The 17,202-nt window shown below is 32.6% G+C and overlaps 1 protein-coding gene across 1 annotated transcript; it reads right to left on the bottom strand.

Annotated features, from left to right (window-relative positions):
* Window positions 1-256: 256 nt before the first annotated feature.
* LOC127728401 (uncharacterized) lies at window positions 257-16,887 on the bottom strand. Its single transcript, XM_052235763.1, has 8 exons — window positions 16,708-16,887; window positions 11,025-11,085; window positions 9,648-9,748; window positions 8,713-8,822; window positions 8,171-8,339; window positions 5,335-5,480; window positions 2,877-2,961; window positions 257-599 (listed from the first exon to the last, which is right to left on the bottom strand). Exons 1-8 carry the CDS (start codon window positions 16,855-16,857, stop codon window positions 381-383), a joined length of 1,041 nt encoding a protein of 346 aa, XP_052091723.1. The 5' UTR covers window positions 16,858-16,887; the 3' UTR covers window positions 257-380.
* Window positions 16,888-17,202: the final 315 nt, after the last annotated feature.

The following is a 17,202-nucleotide window of genomic DNA, read 5'->3' as shown; positions in this document are numbered from 1 at the left end:
GTATGTGGAGTTCTACACCATGTTCATGTTAGAAAGTAATTAGTCTTTTAGAAGAGTATTCTGCAATTGAAAACAGTATTTTTTTTTTATTGACATTGAAAATTTTACCTATACATGAATGATTACCTTTATGTAAAATATTCGACAAAAAATATTAAAACATTATGTTCAAAGTACAAATGTTCATATATCTATCATACTTGATCATATGTTTATCATATGTCCTGCATATGGTTAAAACTTGTCAACTACGATGCCAGACTTAATTCTGTTTTATTGTTATTAAAACTGATTTCAGAAACATATATACATAGTGGTAAAAATCAAATCAGCTTTACAAAATTCCATTACAGAGTTATTTACAGTTGTTAATGAAGATCTCATATAATTAGACTAACTTTTGGAGTAGCTTCCATATGGATAATTCGCCCGGCTTTTTTCTTTCTGCGTTTACATGCGATTTTTTTCCAATTCTGTGCTGTTACTGTACCAACAATAACGAGCAATAAACAAATTCCAAAACCGCTAACTACAACTGCAGTCATTTTGATAGACTTTGGTCGGTGACCCTGTGCTTTTGGAACGCTTGTGGGACGGTACTAAAATAATAAATAAATAATTAATGATATATTGAAATTGATAACAATAACACCACCTAACTGTATTAACCTTTACCATTTGAATAGCCCTTGAAGAAAACAACAAATATAAGGACAAACAACTGTCCAAAATTGTTGAAACTACAAAACGATACCACACACATTTACTTATTTAAACACCAAAGCTACTAACCTGGCCTGCCGTTTTACAAAAAATCTTTCGGATATAATTAATCGTTATACCATTTAAAATTGAAATGGTACCAATTTAATTGCACCTTATCAGTGATGCTCAAAGCAAAGATATTTTAAAATACAAAATCTAATAGAAACGTTAACAAGCAGACATGACCAAAACTGACAAGGACAAAGACAAAGAATCACAGCAATGCATGAGAGGGATTCATTCTTTAATTTAAATTTATTTTCAAAGTTTTCAATAAACAGATAAAACCTTATTTTCATGTCAGCATTCAACTAATGAGCTACTGTGCTGGCGCAAACCCTCGGGGACTATCAGTCTTCCACTAGAGATATCGACGCTGTGGTAGTGATAACACATGGTACCAATTGTAATGATTCAGATGCGCATTTTTACAATTGATGTCTCTCTCTGTAATGCAGGAGTTGAGTATACTTATTGTCTCCAAATCATACGAGTAGTTTTTGTCATGAGATGTTTTGTGAATCGAAGGTCAAATATGATGAAACAGATGTGGTAGAGTGTTAATTTGAGTATTTTTAATTTTGTTCTATACTTTGATAAGGTAGGTTTAATCAAAATCAATAAAGTATTAAGTTTTATATTCCAATATCATCGACGGAAAATTCCCAAAAGCGCATTATGAAACATCTGCAGTCATTACTGTTGAGAGATGGAGCTTTTTAGCCTGCCTTAATAGATCATATATCATAACTGTTGACACACGGAGCTGTGTAGCCTGTCTTGATAGATCAAATGTCTTTACTGTTGAGACATGGAGCCTATTTAGCCTGTCTTAATATATCATATGTCATAACTGTTGAGACACGGAGCTTTTTAGCCTGTCTAAATAGATCAAACGTCTTTACTGTTGAGACATGGAGCTTTTTTTGCCTGTCTTAATAGATCAAATGTCTTACTTATGAGGCATAGAGCTCTTTAGCATGTCTAAAAAGATCATATGTCTTTATTGCTGAGACATGGAGCTTTTTAGCCTTACTTAATAGATCATATGTCTTTACTGTTGAGACATGGTGCATTTTATTCTATCTTAATATATCATTTGTCACTACTTCACATTAGTTTACGACCCTGCATTAAAAGGTAGAACATGCAATCTCAAATAATGTTTAATTGTGTCGTTCTCAAGGAAACAAATATTTTTCAAGGTATCACATTGTTACGATTACACAATGGTTTGTCAGTAATTGACATACACAATTGCTTTGCGAATCTTATGTAAAATCAGGAACAAAACTTCATTGAATTTTTATTCCATTTTAAAACAAACTGTTTCTTCTGCAGTGGAATATGAATAATAGCAAATTATTTATAGCGTTACAGCCTTCTACATATGGAGGATTTGAATGGTGTATGCCAGACCTTTCTTAAAGTCTCTGTCGGTAAATTTTTCCACTACCTTAGACAGGTATGACATAAGTTGGTCTATCTTTTCTTTTACAGATCCTTTTGTTCATATAGCTTCCCGAATATTCTAATATCATACATCTTTTTCATTCAAATTTTTCAGCTTTAAGCGTTCCCGATGAAGACAACTCCAGTTAGCAGTTCTGTGGACGCACTAACTTTATAAAGTGTTATCTTCGTCGTTTATGGTCGCTACTAAAGCCTTCTCTACATTTTGCAGTCGTCAATGCTCTACTTGGCGCAGGCAAATCTTCAATATTTTATTTAAATATAACTCTGTCAGAGTAACGTTTCAGGTTGAAGGAATGCAGTGTTCCAAAAGTAGACTACGTAACAAACGAATGTTTTATGTTAATGAAATAGCAAACGTACAACACAACAAATTTAAAAGGACTTCTAGAGATTGATATAGGAACAAACAGGTTATATTGAAAAAAAATAACGGAACCATATTCATCTTGTTAATGCTATTTCAATTTTTTTTTTAGACATTCCTGTTATTTTCGGTTGTAAGATAACAGATCAATTTTCGGGTTTATAGTCACTATCTTCGAATTCGACAAAACTGAACACGACTTCATAATAAATCATATTAAAACTAATTAGCTTTTTAAAGTGCAAGTAATTACTCATATGGGTTTACGTACATCTGGAAAATAAATAGGTATCCTAATGGTGTTTCCATTGTTGTCTTTGACAATGATAACTGTCCTTTTGCAACAACAGTCAGTACTGAAAAAAAAAATAATTCATCAACAGTTTGAATGGATACAGCTAAAACACTGGGTTTGAGCGATGCTCGTGAAAGTAAATCCAAAAAAGCAATATACAACTGTTACGAGTTACAAAAACCTATTACTCTTATGATAAAAATATCTGTGTCCTGTCGAAATATTTTCAATTACTCAAGCTTCATCTTAAATATAAGGCCGTTAACGGTATTGGGAAAAAGATGAAACGGAGAAAATATCCTTTTCTAAAACTTTCCTTTGCCAGCAAAAGTCTTGATGCCATCAACTTGGGCAATATCCTTCCCCATAAATCTGTTCAGTAGAAAATGCCTCCCTACTTTAGAGATTACTTTGTTCCTTTCATTTTTTATACCATACCAAACCAATTGCGACTAACATTTTCAGTTATAAATACGTGTTGCAGAATAATCCGGCAGGCCATATTATTACTGATGTTCTGAACATTGGCTATAACAATTTTTTGCGAAATGTGTTATCCAAAGGCCGAAATATCGTGTGTTTAAATCCATCAATTGGAAACATTACTTCAAAATACTGATGGATTCATTCGAGGATGATGCCATGCAATTGGCTAAACGTGAAAAAGAAGACGTAGACACTCTGTGATAATGAGTTAAGGCTATGCGGTTGTTGATTCAAATTAGAATTAAGAAACAAAATGGGTCTATGAATCCACATGTTACATCGATCTTTAAATACTCTTAATGTTGCTAAGCACCTGTCCTACCTCAATGACAAATATGTTGTTGTTCCTGTTGATAAGACCAAACAACATAATTTTTTTTGTGTGTACATCGCATTACATAAACTGGTTAATAAAGTAATTAGGTAATAACAATTCACTTGGAAACTCAAAATATACTACCACGACACTTACCATGGAGTAAATCCTGAATAAACTATCCTACATCCCTTTGGAATGTCAACAAAAGAGGAAGAAAAAGAAGGGCGAAAGATACCAAAGGGACATCCAAACTCATAATTCGAAAATAAACTGACAACGCCATGGCTAAAAAAGAAAAAGAAAAGGACCAACAGACAAACAATAGTACACAAAACACAACATAGAAAACTAAAGACCAGTTCTTCATTTTTGATTTAAATTCCAAAGGAACATAGAACAGACCTATGATTGTCCAGGATTTCCTCTTTGGTAAGTGTCGTGGGGTTATATGTTGAGTTTCCAAGTGAACTGTCAATTCCTATTTCATTTAGCAAGCAGTTTATGTAATGTGATTTACACACAAAAACGATGTTGTTTGAGGCTTATTTGCGGGGACACCAACATATTTGTCATGGAGGTAGGACAAGTGTTTAGCAACATTTGGGTCTTTAAAGATCGATGTAGCATGGATATCAATTTCTTCATTCTGATTTGTATAAACGACCTCACAGCCATAACTGGATCTTCTTTCACTATTTGATTCCTAAATTACATAAGTGTCCTAACAAACAACGTTATGTTGCTGGCTCTTTCAAGTGCGCCACACAACCTTTTTAAGTTTTTAACATCAATTGTATCAGCAATCAAAGCCGAGCTTCAAAGTTATTGTGTAACTTCCTACTCTAGGAGCAACGTTGGGATTTATATGGATACTAAACTAATCCAACGAACTGTACATAGAATCTAAGTTTCTTTCCTCTCGTAATAGTATTTAAACGTTTGACTTATCTATCCTTTACACGCATATTCCCCATTCCAAACTAACAGACAAATCGAAAGAATTGTTTTAGTTTTGTTCCATAAAAGAATTGCCAACATAGATACAAATATCTAGGTAAAACAAAATCGTATTTCGTAAAAAATCACTCTGATTCAAACAAAAATTCTTTAAACTGACATTATCAAAATCCTTGATTTCTTGTTTGACAATATATATTTTCCGTTTGGACGACGTGTTTTAGCAATCGGCATTCTAATGGAAACCAACTGTGCTCCTCTTCAGACGACTTGCCGTAGATGAATATAGTTATTTTAGGTCACTTTTGGTCAAATACACAATTTATTTCTTCACGTGTTTATAATCTTATACATCCTTGGTTTTTATTTTTTTATTGAGTGTAAATCCAGACAAGAATTTTGGACGCACGAAAATACCAAAGTGTATTTTTCATTATAAACTTTAATAGTTAGTAGCTGTTAGAAAGCTCATAAAACATATGAAAGAAATATTATCAAATTGAGATTGAGGGTAGGAAAGGTATTAATTGTCATTTTCAAATTAAACTTTACTGTGAAATATGATTGTTCCACTTAAACGAGCGAGAGTACCATAATACTTAGTTGACAAGGGCATACTCTAACTCCATTTTCTTGAAAAAATAGTTTCTGTTGATCAAGTTTGAAACTTACCTGATTTTACCGGTGATTGGTCTGATGACTTGACCTTGTGAATAATCTTCTGTCCATACAGTGGATATGGTATGGTCATCTACATCTATAATGCTTAGACCAGATTCTCTGTCTTGTGCACTAAACAATACTGTCCAATTGCCTGCCTTCAAAATATATAAGAATAACTAACGAAGCATTCGACGGCAATTACTTATGATGTATTGAACTGCACACAAAGGTGCTGGTGTACCTAGAAACTTAGTTTTATCTTTCATGGACATGCGTCTCATTTCTTCAAATCAATTAGTTTAACTAAATCAAAAAGCATCAAGATGTAGATGTGTGCAAAGTTGAAACCTTTATATGAACACTATGTAGCATTACCACCGGATATAGGTACCCCCGAAGCAAAGAAACAATCATGATAGAAAAATATCTATTTCATTCCTCGTACAGTAAAAAAAACTATTTGCCGTACAGTTTATCTGCCTTTTTTGCCTGCATGAATTTCTCTGAAAACAATAGTTTAGTTCGAAATACAGTGTTGTTTAAGCTTAAATATGATATAACTTTGTTCTACGAAAAAGTCAAATGATTATTGAAGGATAAATGTTTTTTAACAAGTTTTAACTCGTCACATGCTTCTTTGAACAGGTACCATCCGATCCTATTTAGAGAGAAAACCAATTAAGGATCATAATCAGCCCTAAATAGTAGCTTCATTATTAGGAATCAGTATAAATAAAGGCAACAGTACTATACCGCTGTTCGAAACTCAAAAATCGATAGAGATAAAAACAAATCCGGATTACAAACTAAAACTGAGGGAAACGCATCAAATATAAGAGAACAACGACACAACAAAATCACAACATTAAAATGTAACACACTCAGAAACGAACTATAATATAACAATGGCCATTTTCCTGACTTGGTACAGGACATTTTAAGAAAAAAATGGTGGGTTGAACCTGGTTTTGTGGCATGCCAAACCTCCCGCTTTTATGGCAATGTTAAATATAACATTAAAATGACAACATTACATGACATGACTACAATACAAATAAATGGGAGAACATATAGGACAAAGAAACACACGAATAATAGCTAACAAAAGGTACTAGGTTTAGAATTTAATACGCCATACGTGCGTCTCGTCCACACAAGAATGACCTGTGACGCTCAGATGAAAAAAGTTTGAAAGCCAAAATAAGTACAAAGCTGAAGAGCACCGAGGACCAAAACTTCCAAAAAGTTGCGCCTAACACGGCCACGGTTTTCTGCCTGGGACAAGAACATCCTTTTATTTAGAATAATATATACATTTAGCCTGTCAGCAAAATGTAGAATATAATGAAAATAAGAAGAATTTGACCTTACCTGAGTCCACATTTGTTTTTTTCAACCGCTTCGGGGGTACCTATATTCGGTGGTGATGCTACACAGTGATGAATAAAAGGGTGACAGCAAACACACGAAACAAAAACAATACAAAGGAAATAATCTTCCCAAGAATTCTAATGTCTAAAAAGTGACAAATTGAGTGTTCGTTCAATCATGATTGACGAATGTACTTAGTTTTAGTATTTGCGATTGAACCTTGCCTGTAATTGTATATGATGTTGTGATTTCAGAAACATTATGAATGAACGAAGTAAGGTGTGGGGTCTTCAACAATAAATAGGAGTTTTACAATGTCACAAGCTATAAATCATCCAGCGTCTTAAAACTGGATAATAAATTTAACAGAAATAATCAAAGATCTCACTGTTAAATGAACTTTTGTCTGAAACGGTCATTTTGATCTTAACATCATCTGAAAAGTCTGAACAATGAATTATGCAATCATGTTCAGTCTTTCAGTCAATTGTCAATCTTTTTCTGTGGTTAATTCTATTAATATACTGTTCAGACAATTCGTTTACAGTCAATTAAGTGCTGTTCATTAGCTTTTCAGACAATTAAGTATGATGTTTATTTGTAAACAAGCAACGAAAGAATAGTCTGAACGTAGACTTCGACTGGGATAGGATTGTTTGAACAGTACAGAATTTACCGCAGTTGATAAGTCTGAAAATGGACTTAAAGACTGAAAATGACTTAATTATTTATTGTTCAGTCTTTTAAGAGCAGTTCAGGTCAAAATGGCCGTTTCAAATTGGTTTACTAGTGTTTGCAAGTAACACCCAACTCCTAGTCATTGAAAATATATCGCTAATGTTTTAATAATTGTAAAACTAAATATAGTCTTGTACCACAACTTTAATATGCTTCAAGCTTTACATAATTTAGAGATACATACGCAAAACCTTATATCAAAATGCCTCGATTTCAGATCTTCATATTGATCATATTTAGACATCAGCAACATTTTTTATTTTATTTATGAGATATGTTATACATAGACGTTGGTGTTTTCGGTTAAAACTGTTCTTCATATCAAATTTTTCCCAATAACCGTAATATTTAAAAAAAAAAACATTGAGTAACCTCGCCACAATGACGTCATAAAAAGACATTTATATATTTATTTATATTTATTTTGCTTTCATATTTGGATCACAATCTAACCAAATCGACTTTGGTAAAGAAACATGTGTAGTTCTCAGTAACTTTGATTATTTGTGTTTAGATTTCGATTCATCAAATATGAGAACAGTTAGTTGAAATGTAGTTTTGATCATTCTTGTTATGTCTTTTTTTATCATATAGTTCCGCAAGTATTTATACATCCTTGGATCTTCTTTTATATTCAACGTTCTTGGTGAAGGTAAATATAAAAAAGCGCTTTGGAGGCACAAAATTAATAAAAAAAAAAGAAAAAATATTTATAGATTTTTATGTGAATTCTTACCCCACATCGAGTGTGCTTCTTTATATTCTTTTGACATGAGGTTACAAAATCCAAGAAAATAAGTTCTGGGGGATTGGCATCGTTTGTAACAGGTTCTTCTCGTACAACAATAAAACGTTTATAACGCTCTGTTCGTCCCTCGTTGTCTGTTATTGTTATAAATACTTTTCTGTTTAAAACAAGAATACACAGATCATAAAACTACGTTTGCTGTTTCTTAGATATGTTATAAGCTTCCATTGATAAACCACATTGAATTAAGATTTGTAGGTTAGAAGGTTATTTTTTTAATCAATTCATGTTCCAACATGCAACTGTTGTTTTTTTTTTTTTAATTCCAAGAATAAGTAAAGGCACTAATGCCACTAGAAACAACGCTTATTTCTTTAACTTGTCCGACAATATAGCAGAAAGTCATATTCAATTCAAATTTTTAATCCCCTATCATTTTTATCGACCTTTTGATAAAATTTTAACGTTTACTTTGCGGTTATCGCATAGTTCTATAAACCTTACCCAACGCTACTTTGAAAAATATTTACCTTTCTAAACCTGGTCTAGCCTTTCGGTTTACTGCAATTGTAATTATTCCAGTATGTGATTGTTTCTTATTGAGTGAAAATCTCGGTTTTAAAATCTCTGCTTTCAGCATCTAAAGAAAAGTATGCACTTTAACAGTATTACAAGTATTAAAGCACTTCAACAAAGAATAACAAGAGACTACCATTTAACATTGCTATACTGCCAACCCCTTATTTTTATCAATCATATTGCGTTATTTGTATATTGGTGGCTTTTTTCATCTATGTTTAATTCCTTAATCGTATGATTGTATATCTTTCAATAGTTTGATAATAACCATGGTCGACGACGACGATGATGATGATGATGATGACGACGACGAAGATTACGATGAAGACGAAGACGACAATTATGATGATGATAAAGAGGAGGATGACGACAACGACAATGACGATGACGATGATGATGATGATGATGAATAATGATGATGATGATGATGATGATGATGATGATGATGATGATGATGATGATGATGATGATGATGACGATGACGATGACGATGATAATGATGATGAGGATGAGGATGACCCAGACACATAATCCTGATTCCGTGCCGCCCGATATTTCCTTTTGTTCCCAAATGCAGCATGCTTAGTGGAGAAGCAGCAGATACAAATTGCAAGTGTTTGATTTGACCTCGTCGAACCTACGACCTCCCGCTCTCAAGAAACACGCTACCACGAGACTACCGAGGAGATGTAGCCGAAGAATTGAATAAAATTATCTTTATTTATTTTTGAAATGATCCATAAAATCTACAGTGTCAGATCATTTAAAAAGTGTGATCCAGCTAATAACCATATTATATATAATAGTTTACAGGTTTTCCGACACAGTTACGCTTTTATTCTTAAATATTATGGTACTTCATTAAGATAACCAGATTATTTCTTACATAATTGTCAACCTTGGTGGTTACAGTAATATTTCTTGTTGTACTTCCAGTATTGGTCACAGTAAACGTATAACTAAATTTTCCGCCAGGTACTGGCATTTCTATGAAAAAAACAAATTACCAATGCTATTTATTTTTAAAAAGCAAATCTTTTGAAGAATTGCCTGTATAAGGGGAAAGCAGTCTTAAATGGTTTTGCTTTTCTTATTCTGATTTCAGATTTGACTAAAACTGGACTTACATTCAATGTCATCTGTAGAGCCTAAACATTTGATACGATCCAAGTAAAATAATGGATCAGTTAAGTAAACTAATCCTCAAAGTTTATCAATAAATGTAACACTGTAGTAATAAAAAAAATTAATATTGCCTTTATCGGTGCTTACATTGATTTCATTTTCAATGAATTAAAATACACATGGAACTAAATATGTATTGCTTTACAGTTATGAACACTTATGGTCATAGATCCTGCCTTGATTTTGGCATTGTACAAGTTAATTAATAATTTTCTCAAAAGATTTATGATGTGTTTACACTTAATTCATTGAATGTACTGATTGGTATTTTAGTCTTGGAAAACATTATTAGCTTATAAGTTGTAATTGGTATTGAACTAGCTTTCAGTAACTGCAAGTGCTCTTACATCTGTACTTTTTGTTTGGATCTTATTGTAATTTTTGTTTTGTTTTGTATGCTTCGTGCCCATCTGATGAGGAAAACCCTTTCCAACTGATTTTATATTGTTCTAATGTTGTACTGTTACGCCACTGTTACAAGTTATGGGAAGTTTGAGAGCTCACAAGCAGGTTTACCCTACTAATACTTTATGTGTTCGTCACAAGTCAGAAGCCTGTAGTGCAGTGATTGCCCTTTGTTGCAAGTCAGAAGCCTGTAGTTCAGTGACAGCCGTTTGTTGCTGTCTGTCATTTTTTATTAGGCTATGTTTATTGTGTTGGCATTTTTTTTTCGTGTGAATTGTTTCACGTTGTTTCATACCGGGTATTTTATAGATTATTTTATGGTATGAGTTTTGTTCATTGTTGAAGACCTTTCGATAACCTCCACGTCCTTTGATTTCTGATTGATAATTATGTCGTTGGCAATTATTTCACATCTCTTACGCTTATAATTTTACAATAACGTGAAATCCTGCGACAAGTAATATTAATATCACAGTTGTCAATTAACCCACCTTGTTTCATATACGCCTTGAAGTTACATAACAAATTCGTTTGTGTCTGTGTGTGAGTGTTTGTTTTCATTTCTTTGGTTGTTTCTTCAAAATGATAGTAATCAATAGCTTACTAATTTTTTTTTTAAATGAGATTTTACACCATCAAAACGTTCGGTAAGTTAACTCTTAAATTGATATACCTGTACTAATCTCTGTTATGGTCACTTTAACGTGAGAAAACCCAAAGTGAGGTGCTACAGACTGAAATTATCAAACATGTATTCGTTGAATTAGATTTATAAAGCATTGAAATTAAATATTTGTATCTTTCATTTAGTTAAAGTATCAATATTTTCTAATAGAGAAAAAAAAATAAATAAGAAATACATTTTTACTGTTGTATTGTGTCAGCTTTTTCTTTTTTCTTTTCTAAATTTCTATCATATTTCCCCCTGTTTTTGGTATAATGGAAAAGATTGGATATCTACAGCCGAAAAGTAAGCACATCTGTCCTGACCTGAAGTATCATTGATTCGGTAATTTTATCTAAAATGATTGTTCATAAAAATGTTGAAATAATTCAAAATACTAAGATTTTTCTGTACGCATAGATGGCCATAGCACAACTTTTTTTTAACTTTTGGTTTTCAATGCTATCAACTTTGATTTGGCTGTCAAACTGTTTTGATTCGAGCGCTTCTGATGAGTCTTGTGTATACAAATGTGCGTCTGACGTACTTAGTTGTAAGCCTGGAATCTATGATGACTATTTATGGTAAACTGACACAAGGTTACAGTGATCTTTCCTCCTTAAAGACATAAACAGATTTTATCACTAGCTTTGAAATTCTATTTTCTATGTTTGTACATTGTTGGTAAGTGTCAACATTTATTTTAGCGAACGTATTATTATAAACTGTCAATACTTCGAACGATAACTGAAATTTGTTTTAACCTATTCTCATGTCCGCATGATACGGGTTATGTTCGTATATCTTATGATGGTATGATACTAAACCCCTAACGGGAGGGATTGTGCTTGATTTTCATATTATGAAGATATAATCTTTCAATCAGTTTAATTGAGGTCTGGAGCTGGCATGTTCCGATCAGAAACTGCTAGTAGTCCTTTATTAATTTATAGATATAAGAAGATGTGGTATGAGTGCCAATGAGACAACTCTCCATCCAAGTAAAAATTTACAAAAGTAAACCATTATAGGTCACAGTACGGTCTTCAACACGGAGCCTTGGCTCACACCGAACAGTAAGCTATAAAGGGCCCCAAAAAATTACTAGTGTAAAACCATTCAAACGGGAAAACCAACTGTCTAATCTATATAAAAAACGAGAAACGAGAAACACTTATGAACCACATCAACAAACGACAACTACTGAACATCAGATTCCTGACTTAGGACGGGTGCAAACAAATGCAGCGGGTTTAAACGTTTTAATGGTACCAAACCTTCACCCTTTTTCTGAAACAATAGTGTAACATCACAACATAGAAAGACACACTATAAAGTATCAACTGAAATAGCTTAACTCAATCAAAGGACATATTAACACCATTGAACATACACTGAACAAATAAATTTGACCTATGACACAATGTAAATACAAAATAAATAAACTAAGGGAAGAATAATAAAAGTAACATGTTATATTGGTAAGAAATGTTAAACAATTAAAGAAAAACAATATGCTCGAACAAAAATACCATCCATTAGCAATAACTTTAAACACAGGTAACTGAAAATAATTTTGTTGTTAGGTATACCTGTACAGCACCAATAGAGAATGGAAATATTTTTACAAAATAAATAATTTTGAATACAAAATAAATAAACTAAGGGAAGAATAATAAAAGTAACATGTTATATCGGTAAGAAATGTTAAACAATTAAAGAAAAACAATATGCTCGAACAAAAATACCATCCATTTGCAATAACTTTAAACACAGGTAAATGAAAATAATTTTGTTGTCAGGTATACGTGTACAGTACCAATAAAGAAAGGAAATATTATTACAAAATAAATAATTTTGATTCATAGTACGAAGTGAAAATTTATAGTTATACCAAACACTTATAAAAGCTGGTATATAGACCAGATATAACCCTGAATAACATTAAATAACAAAAAAGCAATACAAGTAGTATCAACAGGTCAAATAAACAAGAAAGTACGATTTGAGAGTACTCGCAGTTACTGACAGATAGTTAAAACAATTAATAATAAAAAAATCATGCATCAGAGACTAAAATCAACTAAAACACATCCCAGGGATTTAGTATTTTAACGTCATGGACAGTCAAAGAAGACATAACTAGTGCAATGCCAAAAAAAAAAAAAAAAAAAAAAAAAAAAATATGTTGATTATTATCATTTTGCTTAGATTCTTCTGTTACCTATCCTGACATCGGACTCGAACTTCTTTTGAACTGAATTTTACTGTGCGTATTGCTGTGTGTTTGTTTATTCCGCATTGGCTAGAGGTATAGATAGAGGGTTGAGATCTCACAAAACATGTTTAACCCCGCCGCATGTTTGCGCCTGTCCCATGTCAGGAACCTCTGACCTTTGTTAGTCTTGTATGTTTTTTTAAATTTTGGTTCATTTATATGTTTCGGAGTTAAGTGTGACGTCCATTAGCTGAACTGAAGCCCGCCTCCGGGTGCGGGATTCTCTCGCTGTGTTGAAGACCATTGGTGGCCTTGGGCTGTTTTCTTCTCTTTGTTCGGTTTGTTGTCTCTTTGACGCATTCCCCATTTCCATTCTCAATTTTATCATGTAATTTTCACACAACATTAGGATTGACGGAAAAAAAGCTCTCCTTAGATTTTGAAAATTTTTGGCTTTGGCGTTTCAGAGTTACAGGACTTTAAGTTATAGATATTTCATATCTTTTGGATAGTTTTGTGGTGTTTCGTAAATTATACCATAGCTTTTGTTGAAACCCCCGACAATAACCTCACGAGACGAAGTCGAGTGAGGTTGCCGAGGGGTTCAACAAAAAACTATGGTATAATTTAAGATACACTGAAAAATTATCCAAAAAATATGGAATATCTGTTTTAACCTATCGCATCTTTTGCTGTTCAAAATTGTATATTTCATATATTTTTGTTTTATTTACTTTCGGGCCTTACACATAAAGCTCCGCCTACTTTCTAAAATAAGCACGGGCTTCTGAAACAGCGGGAAATTTAGTTAGACAAAAATTTTCGACAGCAGCGATGGATGCACATTTACATTGGTGACGGATAACGTTACAGACGAAAACATTTTGAAGGAATTAGATGTTCTGGATGTAGACGCAAGAGACTTCAGATTTCTGATATTTTGAAAGATTAAAAGTTGAACTGCGAAGAGTTAGTGTTTTTTTTCTTTAATCAAAATGTTTACATTTTTTATTATTAATTTATAATTCTGAGGAAATTAATTTCACAAGAATCTTTCTGAGAGTTTGGATGAATCATTCCACATTTTAATTTGTACCAGAAGACAAAGTCGTACATTATTTAAAAGGGATTTCAAAATGTTCACGACTAAATTCACATGTTGACTAGATAATTTAAACAAAAAATTAAGCTTCATTTAGAGTAACCAAACGCTATCTAATTTTAATGGTCCAACATTATTGTTATTACTTAAGTAACCTCGTTAAAGTCCAGATGTCAGCAGTCATAACACATCGGGTGCGGATCCATAATTTTGAAAGGGGGATCTAGCAAACCAACATTTGCCTTGGAGTACTACAATGAAAAAGTCAATGCATTTACCATATATGAAGCTCCTCAAAAGGGGCGTGCCCCTCCCCCCCCCCCCCCCAAAAAAAAATCCGCCTCGACAAATTAAACCTAATCATGTAGCTGTACAGTGGAGCCTATGTAATATAATCCAAGTATACATCTCAGTAACTGAAAATCAACTTATATTTTTCAGTATAGAATATATACTTGTATATATATAAATAAATCTTTACGCCTTTATATGTTGTTTTAAACTTTATTTGTTTGGTTGTTTGTTCTAGGAGCGAAATTTTGTTCATTTGAAAATATAGGACAACAGAGTTGGTGTACGTGGGTTCAATTTCCACCCTAGGCATTCATTTATATCGGCTAGTGCAAAGCGGGCAGTTTAGCTTAGTGGCCCCGCACTGATTCTGTTGTTCCAATGTCAAAAAAATTAGGCGGCCAGCTGGCCTTCTATCTTTCTTTTTCTTTTCGAAGACCATATACAACAACACCATGGTATAATTGTGAAAATTATACAATAGATAGCTATGGTATAATTTTCGGTTAGTGAGATTTATACTCGGGTTGCATTCTCATAGGTTCTATTGTACAGCTATATGTTAATCTTTACATAATGCATTTTCACATGTCGCGCACTTACTCCCTGGATTGCTATCCTCAAAACTTTACATTTTAGTTCGGATTTTTTTTTTAATTTTCTGGTTTGTCGTTCCAGAGTTACGGGACGTTGGTTGTCAGATTTAAGTATTTTTTTCATATGCTGTTCCATAACTTTAGTTCGTTCGATTTGCTGGAAAAATTATTTTATTTTGTTTTGATAACTTCTTGACATTATTCTTCTAAATAAGTAACTGAAAACTGATATAGAATGATATTAATTGCAACATTCTTCCTATATCTATTCAATATTTTTCAAGTGCAATTTTTGTTTTAAATATTTACATGTAACAGGTTTTTTTTTCATTTACATCAACTATTTTTCACTTAGTTGGTATAATTTTCATTCAAATGCAATATGTATTATTTATCTTGTCTTAGTTTTAATTTATTTAATTGCAATAATATGTTTATTTGTTTGGTATAATTTTATTTTAAAAAGCAATACTTTTTTGTTCAACTTATATATTCCTCATTTAACTTCAGTAATATTTCATATAAATGCAAATTTTTATTATTTTTTTGTATTTATATTTGTTAATTGCATTCTGGGCTGGGAATATTAAGTTTGACGTCACGGGTTCTAGAAAACTAGATATGGACGATGCCCCCACCCCTCTGCTCTGCCAAATGCATGAGTTATTGAGTATACATGTAGTTCCACATACTTTAGATTTGACAAACAGTGATGTTGAAGTACAACTTGAAATTGTTGCTCTGTATGTAAGACAAAAATGATGCCCCCGTCTCACCAAAAGAAATTATAAATCTAACACTAAGTATTATGATCTATCTTTTATTTTGTTCTGAATGTCTACACTTGCAGGACTGAATGTTCAGCCAAAAGGTTTCAACTTTCCAGTTTTAGTAATCACCAGGTCCAACTTTCTTTTTCCAGTGGTCACCAAGTTCAACTTCCCGGTATTGATTAAATATTAATTTGACAATACTAAAAAATCTTATTTATTGCATTAGGGACATTAAAGGTCCAAATGCCTGGCATTTTGAGAATATTTGAAAAAAATAAAAATCCTTAGGACATGCACACCTCTTTTATTTGTACAAACAAACTACAAAATATTAAAGCTGTAGCTCTAAAAACTGTAGGAGGAGATAGTAGGACAAATTATACATCTATATCCGGACGGAAGAACGGACGGTCGAACGAACGAAAGGACAGACGAACGACCGGACAGACGGACGGACGGACAGGGGTAAATTGATATGCCCCTGACAATTTGTCGCGGGGCATAAAAATAATGTATTTGAATAAAATAATCACCATTACAATCACATTAAAAATGTTGCATTCTATTTTAATTTTTGCAACCAATCTTACGTTATGTACCTTCAAATAACTGAAACGGTAATAAAAGTACTTGTGTAGTGATTTGAACAGAAATACAGGTAAATACCCTCATTTGACAAGTTCATCAAGGACAATATTATCATCATACTTACTGTAGCCAGTGTCCAGTTTAATGTTAAACCATTCTCTTCGTTTAGTGATGTACTACTCTCTTCTACCGATAAGCTACCATGTTTGGTAAGCAGAAAGCAAAACAAAAACAAAACGAACGGAGAATAAAACCCACCCGAGCTCCTACCCATTATTTCTGTATGATGTCAGCATTATCAGTGTTTGAGATTAGGGATTGATGACATTATTGATATGTTGATAAATTTAATTTATTTGATCAGTTTTTATTTTAAGCGTTTATTTTTGATACATTTATCTTCATGATAAAATGTAATTTTCAGGCTAAAAATGAATACTGTTGACCAAGTCTCAATTAATTCATGCAGTGAATCGACAAAATTTTTCATAGGTTGAAAAACTAGGAATATTTTTTCTAATGGACTAACACAGTCATACTGTCTCTTCTTCGTTTATAGAAATCACTCCCGGTGAAGGAAAGGCCAACATTTATATATAAATGTGCAGGATTGGCCATG

Source organism: Mytilus californianus, unplaced genomic scaffold (genome assembly GCF_021869535.1).
Source record: "Mytilus californianus isolate M0D057914Y unplaced genomic scaffold, xbMytCali1.0.p SCAF_2, whole genome shotgun sequence".
Taxonomy (NCBI): Eukaryota; Metazoa; Mollusca; class Bivalvia; order Mytilida; family Mytilidae; genus Mytilus; species Mytilus californianus.
The sequence above is the reverse complement of the archived record's forward strand: the minus strand, read 5'-3'. Positions and strand labels throughout refer to the sequence as shown.